Source organism: Typopeltis vanoorti, chromosome 12 (genome assembly GCF_054136105.1).
Source record: "Typopeltis vanoorti isolate ZY-2024b chromosome 12, IOZ_Tvanoo_1.0, whole genome shotgun sequence".
NCBI lineage: Eukaryota > Metazoa > Arthropoda > Arachnida > Uropygi > Thelyphonidae > Typopeltis > Typopeltis vanoorti.
The window spans coordinates 62212811-62233801 of record NC_143560.1 but is presented as its reverse complement, the minus strand read 5'-3'; the positions used below and the strand labels follow the sequence as shown (position 1 = coordinate 62233801).

At 36.9% G+C, this 20991-nt stretch overlaps 1 protein-coding gene across 1 annotated transcript; it reads left to right on the top strand.

Annotated features, from left to right (window-relative positions):
- The first annotated feature begins 6188 nt into the window (after positions 1 to 6188).
- LOC150100829 (innexin inx2-like) lies at positions 6189 to 7765 on the top strand. Its single transcript, XM_090401486.1, has one exon. The coding sequence runs from the start codon at positions 6195 to 6197 to the stop codon at positions 7278 to 7280; it is 1086 nt and encodes a 361-aa protein (XP_090257612.1). The 5' UTR covers positions 6189 to 6194; the 3' UTR covers positions 7281 to 7765.
- Positions 7766 to 20991: the final 13226 nt, after the last annotated feature.

The window sequence follows — 20991 nt, the reverse complement described above, 5'->3', positions numbered from 1 at the left end:
GTGAGCAAGTTGCAAAAACATGACCTCCCCCCAGTAAACCCATGTTGTTGATTGCAAAGTAGAGATTTACTGTCAACCCATTTCTGAATGTGGGCCCTAACTAATTTTTCTAAAATCTTCACCACCACTCCTGAGATACTAATTGGTCGATAGTTTGATACATCGGTCTTTGCACCACTCTTATGCAATGGAAGTACCATACATTCCTTCCATTCCTGCGGAATCTTACCTGTTCTGAGACTCATATTAAACATCCTGGTCAGAGGAATGATCAATTCAGCTGAACACTATTTTAGCACACATGCTGATATTCCATCAGTCCCTATTGCTGATTTCTTATTTAGTTTATGCAACAGTTCTAATACCTCGGCCTCACACACCTGCGTTTCTTCTTCCAGTAAAAAGGTAGGAGTGAACTCAATGTTGCGTTCACCAGGTTGATAGCTTTTAACAAAATGGGCACTCATTAACTGAACAACCTCTTCTGCATCTGTAACCCTCACTCCATCTGGATTTAGAAGAGTTAGTCTTTCATATTCATTCTTTCTTTTATTGCAGCATATCGATAGAATTCTTGTGGGTTGTCTTTAGCACGCAGAGCCAGTTTCTTTTCGTAATCAGACTTTGTTTTCAATACAACAGTTGTGACTATTCTAGCCTGCTGCTTATAACGTTCATAACGGATGTCATCCTTATGCAAACGGTATTCCTTCCACATCGTCCTTTTCTTACGAATCTCTTGCTTAATAAGATTGCACATCCATTTGACTCCTACTCTATTTATTCTTAGAACTCTCGGGACACATTCTGATATCGCATCATTTAAATATTGTTTAAATGCTTCCCATACACTGTCAATATTCTTTCCATCCAGCAACCGATCCCATTCCGCTGAACTCAGTATACTCCTCAGTTGCTCATAATTTCCTGATTTGTAGTTCAACGTGTAACCTTTTCTGAATGGAACATTCATAAACTTAGTCACTTCCCAAGTGAGTACCGCATGATCACTGTCACCAACTGGAGGCAGAAAAGTTACGTCTTTAATGCCCTCTGACACTATAATCAAATCTAACACTCTTTGACCTCGAGTTCCTTCTGTCACATGCTGCGTGAGGAAGTTGTCCCGCAACAGCTCAATAAATGCATTTTCATTCTTCTCATGAGATTCTACTGCTACCCAATCAATATTTGTATAATTAAAGTTTCCCATTATGATTCCTCTTTTTGCGCTCACCTTTTCTATTTGGTGATGCATTTCTTCATCACCAGCAACCGATCCACCAGGTCTATAACAACACCCCACTGTATAAATTGTCTTGTTAGATTCCACCTCACACCAGATGGCTTCAAACTCACTGCCACATGAAATATTGTTAGTAGTATTACCACATTCATAGGTTTCAACACTAAATGGATTCAAGCCAACCGATATCATTAGCACGCCCCTCCTCTCCTATCCTCTCTGTCCTTCCTAAAAATAGTGTACCCTTGACACTCGATACCAGTTAGTAGGTCTGATTCTGATAGCCAGGTCTCACTAATTCCTACAATCTAAGGTCGCAAAATGTCACTTTTGTGATGAAGAGAGAGAGAGAGAGAGAGAGAGAAAATAGCTTGATTGGGAAGAACAGGTGAGTATTATTAAAGAAACTGAAATTTGAGTTTCTGTTAAAAGTAATATGTGTGGTTTTACATACAGGACGAGGAGGAGATGAACATCAGCGATGTTAGAACTAAAGCCATATTTACTGTATTTATGAAGGGAATCTGGAAGGCTTTCTAAGGTTAGCCAAGTGCAATCCATTTCTCTCTGCTTGAATTTTCACGGTCGTTGTTTTAAGTTTAGTTGAAAGGAGGAGAGACACGGAACGTGCAGTTGTGGATTCGTTGCCAACTGTGCACATGGTGGAGTTACCCAGTTGATATAATAACCTTGCCGCCGAATCGAACCTGGGTCTTTCTGACCAAAGGGCTACTGACTGAGCTATGAAGACTCGTGTGTATGTGTGTGTTTGTGTGTATAACAGAAAACCCAGCAATGTAAGGATGCAGGCAAAGGATTTAGTTGCTGTAAACTGACCAAACGTCACCAAATTTCAGTATATTCCATATAGTCGGTGTCCAGAATATTAAGTGTCATCAACGTTTTTGATTTCTGAGGTTTAACTTGAGGCGCAATCATGTAGGCTACTTGACATCTCCAGAAGAATGTCTTCCAGCTCGTTTTAGGTCTATGTCATTTTTTTTGTAGATTTGATGCTTCTTTTATTAATCAAATGATCTGCTAGAATAAAATAAAATGATTTCATTAATATAAATAATAAAAACATTTTTTAACGTCTTTGATTTCCTCAAGGAAGTAAGTCGTTCTGTTTTAGTCCTAACTTCTTGGAGATTAGTTGGTAATCAAACTTCACCTTGAGTCATCACTGATAGCTGACTGAAGGCTAGCAATGATTTCATAGGCATCCTGGAAGAAGAGTTTGCCAAATAGCTGCTGTATGAAAGAGTGTAGAGTCAGTATAAGACGGTTATTCTTCCTGAGCACAGCGTTTGAATAGACCGTCGAAAGAACAAGAATGCAAATAAGACCAAGAAGACTTTTTTTTTAGTATTTACGAGAAAGTATTCACCGTTCTTTCTTGTCTTTATGTCTTTCTTGTAAAAGACCGAGGCATGAAGTACACTGTTTTGGTATAGCAGGTATGTAAGTTATCTTAGCAGGAGTTAAGGAACGAGAACGATGTTTGAGGTTTGTCTTTCAGTGATGTTATAGTTTCATGTGGACAAAGAAAGAAGTGGAAGAATAGATGAACAAAAATTGAAATCGCACCTAATTTTCGTTGTAAAATGGAAGGGAAAAGAAAGAAGAATAAAATATAATCAGATTTAGTACTCATATTATGGTAAGCAATAAATTTCAGAAACAAATCATGCCTAGCAAAGATATATGGGGGGGGGGGGGAATAACAAAGAGTATTATAAAAATTCGTATGTAATTAATGCAAGGAAAAAAATTCTTTTCAAAAAGAATGCCAAGTTAAAAGCAGACGGTATGAGAATTATTAATATTTCATATCAGTCATTTTGATTATAGCCCATCATGTGTTTTAACCCTGCTTTTTTATGCAGTTTTTTAGGAGGGGGGGGAGATAATGGGAATACCACTTTTTTTTTGGTTTCTCACTACATCTCTCTCATGCTCCCTTCACCATCCCTCCTGTCCTACTTTTCAGCTTTATTGAGCTCCGTACATCCTGTGAGGTTTGGCGTCCCTCAAAAGGAGTATTCTCCAGGTCTATAGAGCAAGTTTGTTTCGAACTATAAACAAGCAATATCAAATCTCCTTAGATTAGGGACGGTTTAACAGCTGCCAAATACAAGCTTACAATACGAAGTTGAAATATATGATATTTGGTTTTCTTTCCCAGAATGCTCAGTCTTTGGACGCCTCTTTATATCAGAATTATTTAAGTTGGAGGGGAGTGTGTGAACAAGTGAAATCGGAGTCGGTCGCATGTTTTTGATGTCGAGCAGTTAGTCACAACACGAAGCTTTTGTTTAAGGGGCAAATTTCTCCAAATTTGAAGTGGTAAAAATATCGACTAATTTTTTTTTTTTTCGCTCTTCCTTACAACAGTTAAAGCTGTCGAAATTCAGTAATACTTATTTAGAAAACTATCACGAAAACTGAAGTTATTTTTCTTTCAGTAAGAATAATTCAATACTTCTTATCAACGCTATTCGTACAAGTGGAAACTGATGCATAAATTCAAGGAAAATTAGTCATGGATCCCATTGAAATATTTGGTAAGAAAAATCGCTTTTTTTTCCCTACCATTTAAGATTTTTAGTGATGAAATAAGAATTAGTATTTCTATGGGAATTATTGCTTGTATTTTTCTCAATTTGATTGACAGAAAAGGTAACTGAAGTGGGCAGTTTTAACATGGAAACGATGTATTTCAATGAAAAAAAAAAATCATTTTCAAGAAATTTTATTGCTTTTATCAGAGAACCAGCCTTAGAGAGGTATAAAAGAGTTAAATCACAAAAATAAATAAATAAAAATAAAACATGCGCGCGCGCGCACGCGCACACACACACACACATAATTTGACAGCAACTAGACATACCTTCTTGTCTTAGCCTTAACAGTCCCGATGAGCGCTAAGCAACAATCAAAGCATTCTTCCACCTCTCGTCCCACTTGTCAGACTTTGGCCCTGACCTGGACAAACGAGCATTTAGTGTGTGTATTAAGGTCATTAATTTCCGACTTTGAGAGGAGTAAACATATTTAAATGAATAATAATAGAATTTGGAGAAGTTCTGGAAACATTCCAACAGAAAATGTCCGCCCTTTCTAAATAAGAATACCAAAGGTTAATACGTGACGAACAAAGAACCAATGGCAGCATTGAGTGATGCTTCTTTTAGTGGTTCAAAAAAGTTCTCAAACTCGTAATTGCATATAAGCTAAACAACTGTCAAGGCTTCTACATTCGCTTTTAATGTTTTTCATTCAAGCGTCAATCTACTTTGACGATCTCAACTGCTTATGATCTGAAGGCTGAAATATTGGGCTTCGTTAGATGTAAAATGTTACTGGCTTATCTTGCGAGAGCAAAGCCCATTAAAGGTTGTAGGGAGATTTCTGTATTAATAAGCGTAAAATAGTTTCTTGCGCAATAGGAAATAGCTTTTACTTTTAGCAATTCAATGAAATGGAAATATGTGCTTAGCTTTTTGGTGTAGTACTAGTACGAAGCGAAAAGGGAGTTGAATTGTGGGATTGGATCCTGTTGGGAGAATGCATGGTGTTAAGTTTTGCACAAATGTTAATGTTATTATTTTGTGTTTCACACGTTTAGAGGACACTAAAGAAAACAAATCTGGACAACACGCGTAATTATGTAGTATTTGTAAATAGTTTTTCATCCCCCCCAAATATCCTGTAATCCCTTATTCTGGAATTTTAGTAGTTTCCTTTAAAAACATCGAACTTTTTCATATGAAAATGAAAACTGTATATTCGTGGAAGAGGGGGACACAGAAGGGAAGGAAAAGAGGGGAGATAAGACGCGGAAATGCCTCAAAATTCTCGGAATAACTTTCCCTATGGGGTGCATTTAGCTTAAGGCACCTTCGTAGCGTCAACAGTTTTTTGGTTCGGCTATCTCTGCGAATTCCCTTTGGGAAGACTCGACTGTATTTGGATGATGGGACGCAAAAATACGCGAATGTATTAAAAAGGACACAATTTTGTAAACCTTCTCTCTCTCTCTCTCTCTCTCTCTGATTTTCCCTTTTCAGTCGTTTCCGAGATAGTTAATCATTGCTTTCCCCAACCCAACAATTTTATCTGGGCTCGAGACCGGCATGTTTGTAAACTACGATTGCTAAAAGAAAGTTAATCTTTAAAAAAAGTATGTGATTGCGAAATATTGGAAATAAAATTGAGTTTTTATTATCTAGAATACTACAAGAAGATTTGTAGAAAAACATTAATTGATGTCATGCTAAAAGAACTTTTTCTTTTGTAAGGAAGGGGCTTAAGGGACCTTCCCGCTGTTTTCTTCTCCTTAGCGTCTACTACGTGGATGGCTAAGGAGAGTATGAGATTACCCCCAATGAACTTAAGGTATTAACGTTCCTTTTCCCCCCCTGAACTTCCTCTCTTTTAAGCTTCTCAACCAAAGAACTGATTCCAACGAAGACATGCCTGACGCAACCTTCTATGCACGTGGCATCAACCACCCCGTAGCGTTCACTGTCCGTACTGCATGAAATAGACAGGAAGCTCGTGCGTATCAGCCCGCACTTTAGTTGCAACCGATTATTTTAAAATATCCTTCCTCCCGTTGTCTACGGAGATCCCTCCCGCTTTGTGGCGATTTTCCCCCGAAGGGGGTGGAGGTAACCACGCGTGCCAACCATTTCGACCGTTCCACGGTTGCCCCTAGCAACGACATCTAAAGGGGGGGAAGTGAAGGAGTCCGACAGAACAAAAGCGCTTCTCGACAGCCAAGTTTGAGTGCCGATTGGCGCATGACGAGACTTGCGACCAATCAGCGAGTTCCAATGGCTGACGTGACCAGAACCATATTTCCTCGGAGGTCAGTGCATGCATTCGTCGTAACAGAGTTGTGTTAGCCTCGCTATTTGTTCCTGGTTGGGTTGCGGTCATCATGGATAAAGTGTTCGGTTCTTTACGCAGTCTCCTGAAGATCGACGCTGTTACTATTGACAACAACGTGTTTCGACTGCACTACAAGGCTACTGTCATCATCCTCATTGCTTTTAGTATTCTAGTGACGTCACGGCAGTATATTGGCGACCCCATTGACTGCATCTCACGAGATGACATTCCAAACAATCTTCTGGATGCCTTCTGTTGGATACATTCCACCTTCAGTGTCGAAAGTGCTTGGTACAAGAAAGTCGGATCCGAAGTACCTTATCCAGGTGTTGACAAGTTTGTCCCTGGGCAAAAGGTAGTATATCATGCCTACTATCAGTGGGTTTGTTTTGTTTTGTTCTTGCAAGCCGTCCTTTTCTACATTCCAAGGTATTTATGGAAGATGTGGGAAGGAGGAAGAGTGAGGGCCTTGCTCTTGGGTCTCAATTCTCCCATCTTGTGTAAAGAAAAGAAAGTAGAAGCAAGAACAGCACTGGTGGATTATTGGCTTGCTAACATTCATCACCATGGTTTATACGCCATGGAATTCTTCTTCTGCGAGGCATTGAACTTTGCTAATGTCATCGGACAAATGTACCTCATCGACAAGTTTCTTGGAGGAGAATTCTCCACTTATGGATCTAAAGTTCTCCAGTTCACCGAGTGGGACTGGACTGTTCGTTATGATCCCATGATCAAAGTGTTCCCTCGACTTACCAAGTGTACCTTCCACCGATATGGGTCATCTGGAGACGTCCAGCGTCACGATGCCATGTGTATTCTTCCCATCAACATCATTAACGAAAAGATCTACGTCTTCTTGTGGTTCTGGTTCGTTCTCCTCGCAGTTCTCACAGGTATGTTCTTAGTCTACCGTCTCGTTGTGCTTTTCTGGGCTCAATCCCGTTTTCTGGTGTTGCGGTCCCGAGCCAGACTTGCCGACGCAGATAACTTGGATTTTGTCATCAAGAAATGTAAGTTGGGAGATTGGTTCCTGCTGGACTTGTTATGCAAAAACATGGACAGTCTTAATTATAGAGACTTTATTAGTGACCTTGCCATGGCCTTAGAAAAAAAGCCTAGAGATTTGCCATGATCTTGAACGTAGTCATGGTTTCTTTCCGTCCTAATACCTTATGTTAAATAATTGATTTAATACGTATATTTTTACTTTTTTTTTTATATAATTAAATCAAACTGCAGCTATTTTTAAAAGTGATGTTTGAGTTTACAACCTTCAAAATGCTCAGCTTTTTCTTTCTTTCTTTTAATGCTGCCAATGGTAAAATCACTACAGGGACCACTTGAGCAAGTTCTATTTCAGGTTTAAGCAGGCATCTTTGTGAAATGCCTTGCAGCTATTATTTGCCAGTCATTTAGAATAGTGTTCCTGGATTTATTTCTTCAGTCCATTTATGGCATGTTTGCCTCTAGTCCATTAACATTCATTCTTTTTTCTGCTTATCTGATTTCACATATCATTAGTTTTTTTTATCATTATTTTGACAAATGAGATTTTGTATAAACTATTTAGTCATTTGATTTTGCTCTAATCATTTTTATTAACATTGGGTGTTTTAATTATCTTAACAAATGTCAGTTAAATTTAACTTTTTTCTGTCTTTTTTTTTTTTTTTTGTAAAAAAAATTTTTGTAAAAACAAAAAAAAAGTTATGGAACTAGGATGCAACTTATTAGGAATATCCAGTTTCGCTAATTATTTTGATAATAAAATATATTAGTACACATTAGTAAAGCTTATTACTAATCGGCAGTATTTTTTATAGAGATGTCAGGATGAAACGTAATTATTTTTATGACTATATCACGTGCCTTGAAATAAGCAAATATAGGACCGGGGGAATTAAATAAACCAAGGGAAAGAAGTTGATGTGCCTGATCTTAAAAACGTCCTTAAATCATACCTGATGCAAAAGCAAGTTGACTCTTGGATATCGACTCTCACTCAATCCAGAATTATTGAAAACAAGTATGAATAATAATGACAAAAAAAAAAAAAAAGCCCACAGATATTGGTGGTGGGTTTTTATTTTATTATAGTGCAAAATTTCCTAACCAAACGTACTCAATTTAGTCTTATTCATTATTTAGATTATATTTTGTGATGTGTTAACTGATGTCTGAATATACGTTGGCTAGCATAATCATCCTGGCATTCTTTTGTAAATACTGGCGCTTAACTCTGTTCATTTACATGCACTTTAGTGATGGGATATTTTTTTAAAAGTAGTCTTTAAGTCCTTGCACGCTTGAAGAGTTAACTGTTTACCTGTTCTATATCTCAAATGTGTACGTTTTTGTAATTCCTTTATGTGAACTTTTCAATCAAAATTATTTTGTAATCAATTACAACAAAATACAACCGAGTTCGATATTATATATTAAATGCAATACTAGATGGAGTTGTGTTCCTAATCAATTAATCTAAACAGCGGAGTTGAGATTTTATTTTATTATTATTTTTTTTAAATGTCAGGATAATTTCGATGACTTAATGGAAAGCTTGGCTTCAGTTAAATCTATAAACAATGGATTATGTTATTATCTAGCTCGAGATCCGCTTCAGCAGTGTCAGGTTTCTCCTGTGTTTGAGATTATAAAATTTCAGTTGTCTTTGTGCACCAACCGTACTGTACATAAGCCCTGCACTGTTCCAAGGTTTTTGTGACGTCATTGTTATTCATTGTCTCCGAAGTGGGAGCAGAGATTGAGCTACTTAACTTTTTTGTTTGTTTGTTTATTAACTGGAAAGTGTAATCCAGTTCACGTTTTTCTTTTTTTAATCAGCAAAACATTCCAAACTTAGGTTTTTGCTTTGCTGAATAAAGAGTTCTGGGTCACAAGAGCCATCAACCACTATTGATTTTTTTTTTTTTTCCCTTTCACCCTTTCTACAGTCGCCTCAGACGAGAGAGGGAAGCACAACAAAAATCAATTGTAATTACATTTTTCAATTCCAACTGAATCTCCTGACCTTGAAAGCTAGAGTGAAATAGGAGAACGTTAGCAGCGAGCTTCCTGTGTTCTTTGTTGTAGCCCCCAATAGGGACCGGAAGTAATACTCCACTGAACTGTAGTTTTACTAGTTGCTATGCATGTCCTCCTCCTTTTGTGGTGGTTTTTCTAAATGAATGTTGAGAGAGAGGATCTGGTCGGCCATTGAACAACCAGCTCTTGCTTCACAGGAGTTCGCTGGAAGAAAAAAAAAAAAAAAGCCACACAAAAGAGGTAAAAAAAAAAAAATTAAATAAAGCTTAAAAAGTTGAAATCGAAAAGGGCAAACAATCCGTTTTATGGTATGATTTTATTATCAATCGATTTCTAAGAACATTCCACCTGCCTGGAGAAACTAAGTGATAATCGTTTGTTTAGCAATGACGAGTCCAGTTTTCGCCATTCCAACATCAAACTAATTTCTCTCCTCGCTACAAATGCCAGTCTAAGCTTTGTGATGAGTGGCGACAGTCACTCTCAGACGTGTCACATTGCCGTCTGCGTTCCCACATGTTCCGGTTCTGTTCAGACCCATGTAATTCTACCCACTACTTCTTTGAACGTATAGAAAAGAAGGGGGGAGAAATGTCTACAAAGAACGAAAGCGTGGTTTTCATCTAAAAGGGACTTATTCTTTATTCACTGTTATTCAAAATTTGCCCAACATACTTGACTGTATTCTGCAACAGATATTTTAACTTGCCAAAGCTAGCTATGTTTGTATTTTTTTTTTTTTACTTTCATGAGTCTCAATGTGAATCACGGCAGTGATAGCTGCCACACCCACTGATTCAACTTACTCATTGACAACGAAATAATTTTTTTAATATAATATTTGAAAAGTATTTTTATAACAATTTTATTTCTAGTGTGTTTGAAATGATGCGTAGATGTTTTGTCTATTTGTGGTTTGTCTGATCTCAAAGGACCAAATACTACTGGGGCCAAATCATGTTAACTGCCAATGAGCTCAGATATTTTATATATTACCTATTTTGTATACTAATGAATTATTTTTAGCAGCAGTTCTTCCTTGTGATTGGAGAACTATTTTTTATCGCGTCATTTTCTACATGCCTCTATACAGTGTGCAAAATGGTGTTTTTGTCAAGTTCAAACATATTTTGTAACTTTTTTTGAAGAAAAATAAAACATTTTTTTATTTAAATGCTTTCGTTTATTGACTCGAAATTACATTATTAACTACAGAAAAAAAACAGTGACATTTAATATCTGTAACAAATAGAAATATCTGTTTAAAATCTGCTGTTCAACTCAAACGTATCCCTTGTAGTTTCATGTGTTACAAAGCTGTCAGAACTGATGCTTACCCAGCATGTACTGTAGTGATGACAGCAGGGAAACGAAAACAGGGGATCAGAGAAGATCATATTTCAATGATAGTAACCCAGTGGGAAGCACTCACTGAATCGGGTCATAGAGTCTTATTGGTGTTGACCTTTTGAACTCGTTTGCTGGGATAAATAAAAGTGATATTTGTATGAAACAATTGTTAATGTGTATCATTGGTCGAAAGAAAATGATACAGCGAGATATATCAGTTTTAAAAAGGCATTCATTATTGACTGATTAGTTGGGATAGAACAGTGAAGCAAGGAGAGTCCAACAAAGAAATGTTTGAGGTCTCCTCCATACGAAGGTTATGCACTAGCTCTCTGCCAGCGAATAAAGAAGTTGGTCACATGAACAAGCTTCCATGTGTGATTCATACGTTAGCGCAATTTTAAAATACCATCTTAATGTTAAAAAATTAAATTCATAGTGGTATAGTATTACATAATAGATTGTATTACATCAAACATTAATTTCTTATATTAATAACTAAAAATACTACGAATACCACGCTAACCACTCGGCCAGCCTGGTTGGCCGAGTGGTTAGCGTGTCCGCTCTCCAGCCAAGAGGCTGCGGGTTCGAATCCCGCCGTGGGCATGGATGTTTGTGATTGTCTGTGGAAATACTAGCACTGCTGTAGAGTAGATGCCCTCCCTCCCCTCGATGAGCCTTTGGACTCCCTAGAGGTGACAAATAATAATATTAATAATCAGTACTACATTCACCTTTTATTTCATCAACATAGAAGAGTTTGTAGCATATTCCCCGTATGGGACACTTCCAACGTAAAATAGAGAGAATAAAGCAGGTATCTCGGCCATAACCACCATCATCCAAAAAACGTCATCTTCAATCTACAAATATGATTAATTTCTGTGGCATAACTACGAGGGAGGGAGAAGACAGTTCTGATAAACACTAGAACAAAAATGATTAAAGCAACTGATATAACTACAAGAAAGAACATATCTTAAATCCCTTTCATCCCCATGTTTCATGTCAGAATTTCTAGTCCCCCATCATATATTTCTTCACTGTCGATGGGTATTTGTTCCACATGTAGGTCTTATGTTGATGTAAATTTTGTATTAAAAACGTGACAACAACCTTTTCTTTATTGATTTCACTCTAACTTCATTATCACAGATCAAGAAAGTCTCCACTTTTGCTGAGTTTTCTTTATTATACGGCCTCCCCTCTTGTCTCAACTTTTACCTCCACCTATTATCTTTTTTCGTTTCTCAATCCTTCAGACTAACAGTAATCACCTTTCCATTCATTGCTTAGGATTCATCGATAAATTACTAATTAACGTTATCATCTCGATTTCAGACTCCCCCATGTCACTCAATGCATTCAAGTTACGTAACGAATAAGGAATTTTCCTATGAACCACGTTTCATAAAATGTGAATAATGTTTAAACTTTTAAAGAATACTTTAAACTATTACAATCTGACTAAAGATATATTCGATTAATGGCAAGATTTATCCTGGTGGCATATACATTTGCATATACATACAGTTGATAATGAAAGCTCGGCTTTCATTATCAACTGTTCTGGCTGGAACGTGAGTGGGTTTTGTTTTAGAAAGTGCACGTGGCTTAAAGAGTAGTTTTTACACTTTTTTTTTTTTGTTTTAAATCCTTATTCCCCTAATTCCAATTCGGTATACAATATATGCAAACGGTGGTATTTTCATATTTTATTCTTTCAACAAGCAAAATTTATTTTCAAATAATTATAAAGGTAAGTAAATACATTTTCACTCCACACACATTATAAGGCTTTTATAAATAATTTTGTGTAACATAGCTTTGTGACTTTCATGTCGCATTGGATTACAATGATAACATCTTGTATTTATTTACTTCCTTGTTCATTCTATACAATTTTAGGACTTATATAATGAATTCGTGGGGGGGTTGAAAAAGAGAACAGGAAGTTGAAAGAAGAAAGGACAACCCAATTCATTATCTATAGAAAGAAAAGTTAAAGAGGACCAACTACAGCAATGCCAGTAGATGTAAGAAGAGATGAAATGTCGATCTTCTCCAATGAGAGAGGACAATGTGAAAAAGCCAGGTGTGAAGATGTCTCCTTAAAGTAAAATGAATTCACATTACATTTGCTAATGTAAATATGTAATCTCATCATCCATTTACTTCACCCAACCATATTTCTTACACCAGAATGTTTACAAAAATAAAATTAAACTTTAATTTTTATCTCATTTTCAATGTTTTCTATCATAATATTTTTCAGAAGCAACAAAGAAGTTGAGTTATAGAGAGATAAGCCAAAGATTCCCTTAGATTTATTAAGTATTTTCTGCAGTGACAGGTTATCTTGATGTTAGGAAAACGGATAACTGCTATTCCTTAGTCAGATTCCTGCTTGGGTTATTTTTTATCCAATATTTTATCGTTGTCATTAGATTTTGAAGACATTAATAAAGAAATCAGTGCAGATTGTATCATAGGCGGGGGATATGCCGTCCTGGTTGGCCGAGTGGATAGCGTATGCGCCCTCCAGCCAAAGGCTGCGGGTTCGAATCCTGCCGTGGGCATGGATGTTTGTGATTGTCTGTGAAAATACAAGTGGTGGTGGTGGGTGGGCAGTAGATGGCGTTGGTGTAGATCAGTGGTCGCCAAAGGGGTCGATTTGGGCTCAGGGGTCGACAGAAAAATATAAGACATCATTGTATGGGTAATATTTAATTCGGTTAACTTGGATTACCTCCATGACAAAAGACATGGAGGTAATGACAACGCAATTAAGAGTGAATCGTGGGATCAGTACCTCCATCTCACAGGTCCATGAATAGGACCTGTAAGATGGAGTAAGGTCATGAAAATAGTTACTGAGGCCAATCAAGTAGGCCAAAATGACGTATTTACCAATAAACGGATATCAGTAGTTCCTGCCCAGCCGGTGCGGGGGGAAGCGAGATTGCAACACGTGCGTGGTTCTTATTTACTGATACAAATATTCGATCCCAGTCTCATTTTTGCGCATCGACATACAAGTGAGCGTTAACGTTCTAAAATTCATCAACATACATATTACAATTCAATCGTTATTCATTCACGAACTAAACTTCTCTATGTTGAAGAGTTGAGCAGCGCCGGTAGTAATACCAGTATTTATTAATATCACTAGTAATACCAGTTATATTACTAGTGATAGTATAGTAGTAGTAATAGCAATATAATGATATATACTATATTATACATACAATAAACATTGTAACTATAAAATAAAGAATCTAAAAACTCACATAAGCGTCTTTTTTGCTGGTCCTATTATAATTACGTAATAGTAAAATAGAGGGGATCGATAAAAAGTCAAGAAACTCTTGAAGAGGTCGACGGGCAAATAACTTTGGCGACCCCCCCCCTGGTGTAGATGATGATGATAGTAGAGGCTCGTTGTAGTTGGACTGAGCTTGGATTGAGCTTTCAACGTTCCCAATGTTCACTTGATGTAAGTGAACATTGGGAACGTTGAAATAGAAAAATTAGAACAAAATAAATTAAGCACAGTGGTAAAAAAAAAAAAAAAAAAAAAAAATCAGGAACACATATCCATACTTCAAGTAGACCATCAGAAGTCTGAAATGTGGAAAGGCAGCAGGAGTAGATGATATTCGACCAGAAATGCTCAAGTATGGAGATATAAAAGTCCTGTAGTGATTACATTGCATAGTTCAGAAGGCCTTGTCAGAGGAATGCATTCCAGATGACAGAGTACAGCTTTCATAGTATCCATTCTATAAAAAGGGAAATAAAACTGAATGTGAGAATTACAGAAGTATATCCCTACTGAGTGTTCCTGGTAAGATTTATGCAAGTATACTTGAGAAACAGTTGAGAAGAATTGTGGAAGAAAAGCTTGGTGAGGAACAAGCTTAATTCATACCAAATAGAGGCTGTCAGAATCAGATTTTCACTTTACGACAAATAGTGGAGAAAGCATGGGAATATATCAAAGATCTATATTCAGGTCTCCAAAACAAATACAGATCTTTGTTATGTTATATTCCAACGATTTCTCAACTGTTTGTTGTAAAGCGAAAATCGAGAAAAGCTATTCAAAACGCTACAGTTATATGCTGTCGATGGGAAATTATATCAAGCAATACTTAGTCTTTATTTGAGTTGTAAATCAGCAGTTAGATTTGAAAGACGTACAGGAAGATGGTTTAATGTTAAATCTGGTGTCAGACAAGGATGTACATTAAACCCTCTGTTATTTATTGTCTACATGGATCACATTATGAAGGAAAGTGGTATTAAACATGCTATCAAAATTGGAGATGTTAATGTCAGCTCTTTGCTTTATGCGGATGATGTTATACTTTTAAACAAATCCAGTTCAAATCTACAAGATTCCCTGACTAAATTGAATAACTGTTGTAATAAATTTGGTATGAAAATCAACAATAACAAGACAAAGATAATGAAAATAGGCAGAACCATTGAAAATATCAACTACATTAATGGAGAACTTATAGAACAAGTAAAACATTTCAGCTACTTAGGCACGATTTTTAGTGAAGATGGTAAATTAAATATTGAAATAGACAACAGAATCACAAAGCTGATATGGTATGAAGTCAAATGAATAAATTTACATGGAATCAGAGAGAGATTAGTCAAAAGACTCAAGTTGCTGTATACAAGAGTGTTCAAACCAATTTTAACTTATGGATCTGCGAGCTGGATTAGAAATAGAACTCTTGATCATAGATTGGAGACCACAGATAATGAGTCCTGAGAAAGATTAGGGGGCGTGAACAGATGACATCAATGGCAATATCATATTAAAAACGAGGATATTAGGAAAGAACTTGACATTGTTAGCAGAACTAATCTCAGGTGGTATGGTCACTTGAACAAAGTGGAAGAGAAAAGAATAAAAAAACAAGCGTTCTCTGCCAGGTTGGCAGGAAAAAGACCCAGAGGAAGGCCAAGATATAGGTGGATTGATATAGTAAAAAGTACCTTAGAAGACAGAAGTATAAGATATAAGTTATTAGATACATGAAGAGCCAAAGGCTTCAATTCGGCGACATATGACTTGTTTAAGTTAAGGGATATTACATCCCATATAGTTTCTTAGCCGAATAAGAAACTCAAAGAGTTTCATGCCGAATATAGTAGAAATTATATAAAGTTCGGCGATTCCAAGCGTAAGCAAATACCTGGATACTGCAGCAACTGACCCTTAAGGTAGTGCAAGCTGAGGCAACTCGTGTCAAAGGTGGAGCAAGCTCCGATCACTATTCTTGATATTTACCCATAATGTGAACTTAGCTCCTAGGAGCTGTATTACTGTTCTACATTATGAGAGAAGGTCACTACCCAGACCGGTTTCAACCTTATGTATAGGTGAGGCGGGCTCTAAAAATAAGACGATCCCGAAAGATCGCCCAACTCAGCGTTGTTCCACTCGATGACAGGCTCACCCCGTCACCGAGAACTTCTCAGCATTGGCTCTACCCAGTGGCAGGCTCACCCCACCACCAAGCAGAGCCATAATCTCAGTGGTGGCCCCACTCAGAGACAGGCAAAAACCTACCTCCAAGTGGAGTCTCTCAAAGCCAGATCCGCCCCGCACCGGTTTCCACCCTCAGTGGGGTCTCATCAGTCAGTAGGTAGACCTAGTTAATATCGTTTGTAGCGAACAGAACTTACAACCCTTCTATGAGTATTGCCGAGAGGTGTCCTAATAAATTTTTAGATACATGAAGAGCCAAAGGCTTCAATTCGGCGACATATGAGTTGTTTAAGTTATTAGACCTCAATAAAGGTTGAAACCGGTCTGGGTAGTGGTCTTCTCTCATAATGTAGAACAGTATTACAGCTCCTAGGAGCTAAGTTCACATTATGGGTAAATATCAAGAATAGTGATCGGAGCTTGCTCCACTTTTGACATGAGTTGCCTCAGCTTGCACTACCTTAAGGGTCAGTTGCTGCAGTATCCAGGTATTTGCTTACGCTTGGAATCGCCGAACTTTATATAGTTTCTACTATATTCGGCATGAAACTCTTTTGAGTTTCTTATTCGGCTAAGAAACGATATGGGATGTAATATCCCTTAACTTAAACAAGATATAAGATCTGATAAGGTTGGAGCCTTGACAGATAGCAGATTGATTTGCAGGAAAATTGTAGATAGGAAGTTAGTAATGATGTAACTTTTTTTCATATAGTACTATCATATCCTGTACACCCCTTGAGGGTACATGGCAGGAATTTGATGATGATGATCACTAGCAAACCAAACGAGATGGTGAAAGTGCAGAATCGAATAAAGAGAGGTGATAAGGCCTTACTCTCTTTCACGTGTACTCAGTTCAAAAGATATTCATTGGAAGACTAAAATAAAAATAAAGAAATCGTTCAGTTAGCGGATGTGAAACCTGGATATTTGAGAAAGGGTAAATTGGATTTCACTTTTGAATAGAAAATCCTTAGAAAAATATTTGGACCAGTGAATGACAATGGTCTCTGGAGGATCAGATACAACCATGAGTTATATCAACTTTATAAAGAGTCCGCAGTATAATCAAGTTCAAAAAGTTGCTGTGAGCAGGACATGTTTGTCGTATGCAAAACTGCAATATTCTGAAGACAAAAAACAGTAAAATTCTTGGGAAAAGACCAAAAGGAAAACTTAGAGCAAGGTGGACAGACATCGTAAGTGAAGAGGAACATCACACTGCAGTCTAAACTGGAAAAGTAATGTCCTGCACAGACAGGGTTGGAGGCAACAATTCCAGTAAGTGAAGACTATTTGGGTGTAGAACGGTAGTAAGAAGGAGACTTGAATTCGTGTTCCTTTTTCTGCTTATATCTGATGGGGCGATGCTGAGCCTCTTAATATTTTATGAACATCGGTAGTTGATTTAAATACTTTTCCATTATAAAGAATTAGCTTTTGTAAAGGCACTTTATTCCCTACATTCCCAAATATGTACTTGCTAACTTCCTATACTTTTGCAAATATTTCTACAAAGGTTTTATTCGTAATAGATTGCAAACTAAAATTTTATTTCATTTGTATTACCCGAAGGCAATGAAAATTAACTAAAATTTCTTTCTTTTTTTTAAAAAATATTTGCAGATATGGAATTATGTCATCATTACAAACAGCAATAACAGGATAGAAAACGACTTTCAAAATATGCAAGTCACTGAGCAGACGTTAACTGAGAAGGCTGCTAGGCAACAGCGTGTTTAATGTGACGTGAAATGGTAGTGTTTCGGGAAGGGAAAAGCAAACTTGAAAAATAAAACAGTCGAATAGTTGAAACAATTCGATTATAAAAAAAAAAGTATTTAGTCTAATGGAGGATTTATGAATATGATATTTTCATAATTCTATAAATTATTAAAAATAAAACATTTTCAATTTAATGAATGAAATCATTAACACCTGGAAGTTTTTAAGATTCAAGATAAGTAGGTTGACGGCGTTCGAAGAAATTCATCTGCCACTAACTGTGGCATGGATGCCTGATTCACAACCGGTCAGGTCAGTGGAGTTCGAATCCCCAGACTGTTGGTAGAATAGTGAAGACACTTTCCAATAGACCAACCAAGCCTGATATCAATCAGTCTACACTCTGTTAATTGATAAAAATCCTTTAAATCAAACTCTAATGTTAATGCCCTTACAGCATATTAGTAATTCATTACTGTTGTAATGTACATCAAGCTGTGTAATTAGCACTTACAAGACAATAAAATTCTTCATTTCATTCGCTGGCTGGTTGGTCGAGTGGATGACTTCGGCTCTTCACCCAATGTTTTGTACGGCTCTCACTTTAGGATGAATATCTTTAGGTAGTAGAGGATTTATATCATCTTGAGTGAGACCACCATTTCCAGGTTTGGTTTCTAGAGCAGGATATCTGGATTATGTAACCCGTAGCCTATCGACAATCTTCATATTTTTGTACTACAGGTTACAACCTTCACTGAGTGCGGTACAGTTTTTTTTTAAAAAATGCATTTAGTTCAAGTATGATTTGATTCAATAGATTTGGAATGAGAGTCAATATCGAATGAATGAAACTCATTCCAAACCTTAATTCTTAGATCTATTCAATAGTCAACTACCAGCACCCATAGAGGACATCCCCTCTTAAACCTTAGGCTTCTCATCTAACATCTTCAAATTCTTGTTCGTGTGTTGTTGTTTTATTATAGTTTTTATACTGTATTCCAGAAGATGCCTCTGGCAGAGACGACATATTGAAACTATTAAATCTGTGTTTAATTATTTCTTCATGCTGTTTTCATTCCATTCAGGGGCGAAATTCTCCATGCTTGTTGCGCAAGCTCATTACTTGAGAAAGAAGTAATATTTCTTTGTTAATAAATGCGTGCATTTATAAGCATTCCATTTAGGCTTTTATTTTTGTAGACAGAAGACGTCTTAAGCTTGCGCGGCAATAATTGAGCTTTGCGTTATGTATCGAAGGCCGATGCTTGCTCGTCTAGTCAAAGCTACCTTGGCTTGCTCGGTTGTGAGAGCTTCCAGGTCCTCGCTGCAGCACTGATTTCATGCACGCACATAGCCCATTTCCGCTCCATTCACGTCGTCTTAAACACAGGCCATACGCAGTCAAAGTAGCTTCAGCCAGCCTTTACAAGTGTGCGTGTTGCTTGGGAAAATTAAGTTACAACCAACTTTTTATGACGATGTTATTGACCAGTTCATACGTAGAGTAGAACTTGTATTCAAGTAGCTAAATTGAAAAAGATAGAATATCATTTGTATGATTAAATGTACATAAATTTTTAAATATATAGTTTTAAATGGTCATTAATTCATTATTCCGCTAATCAGACTTCAATCATACCTCTCACTGCGTGAATTTCAAGACCAGCATTCGCCCCAGATTCCATTAAACCTAATTAAGAGCGAATGTTGGTTACTAGGGAGGGTGAGTCGGCAAAGTTCTGATAAACACCTACAACAAAAATGATATTAAAACAACCGATATAACCACATTAAAGAACATACGAGGATATAAGAATATAAGTTACCTTCATAACTCTGCTAGTATATTCTTTCTTATATCAGTTGCTTTAAATTGTTTTTGTTCTAGGTGTTTATCAGAACTTTCAAATAGCTAATAAAAGTAGGACACGTCCTCCTTTTGTTAGATATCCAGTAACTATTCTCGGATGATGTTATTAAAGTGAAGCGATTATTACTATTTGACTCAAGTGGTAACTATCACCTCGTGCATTTTCTAAACTAATGGCGTGTTCCTGCGAATCGATAGGGTTGTGGGGAAATGTTTTAAAAGGGAGATTTGAAGCCATAAATTCTCTTCGAACATTCGTTATGCCTCCTTGCTTATTGTGAAACCTCCATAAAAACAAAAAGTGCGTGGAAAATTGTTGCTGTTACGCGATCACGTGATCATCACTACACAGTTGAAACTATCTTGTTAAGGCCATCGAACACGCAGTGAGCTCGTGTTTGTGCAGTCCTAGATGCAAGTGGAATCATACCGTGTTCATCCACCGTGCCAAATTACTCTTTTTCTACGATTGTTGGGAGGACAGCGCAAATATGGTGGCCTTGAAAAGGTGTTCGGGCGTAACGTAGAACCTAGTTGGTCATCGGCCCGAAAGATACACAACACACATACTTTTAACTACTGTAATGAGCAACTAAGGCGAGGGCGAATACTTGTGTGTGGAAGTTTACCCCTTATTCGGTTAAATAATAATAATAATACGATCTTATATGCTTTCCAAACTAAAGTTTGGAGTTTCGTTTTAATTTAAAATTTTACGTCAACTACAGAAACAACAAATTTTTAAGTAAACAAAAATGATAATCATGTCTACTGCGTAGTTTTCATAGCTAAGAGTTATAACAATACAGACAATTAAAATATAGCCGGGCAAAAACACTATAATCATTACATTCCTGATAGGTGTCCTCATGCAAACTTAATTATCACGTATAGTACTATCACAGTCCATGAATAGTGTGATAGTACTAAAGGGTGTCCCAAAATTCACGCAAGATTTAAATTTAGCGCCATTTGTGCGGTAAAGTGTTGCCAACGAGAAAAAAAAAGACAGCGTGACAGCTGACAGTTCAGGGTTATTCAAAATGGAACGCTACACGAAAGAACAACGCATTTTCATTGTTGAGCAATATTTTAAAAATAATGAAGATTTGGCAGCTACAGTTCGCAATTTTCGTACAAAATATGGTCGGAATAGTGATTTAACTTCATCAACTGTGAAAAGATTAATTAAAAAATTCAAGGAAACTGGATCCCGTAAGGCACTACTGGCGGCATCAATTTTATTTATGTGATTCCCACTTGCGAAAGGTTGTAAGCCTATAGAACACAGTACTGCAATATCAATCTAGCGATTTTTTTTTAATTTTT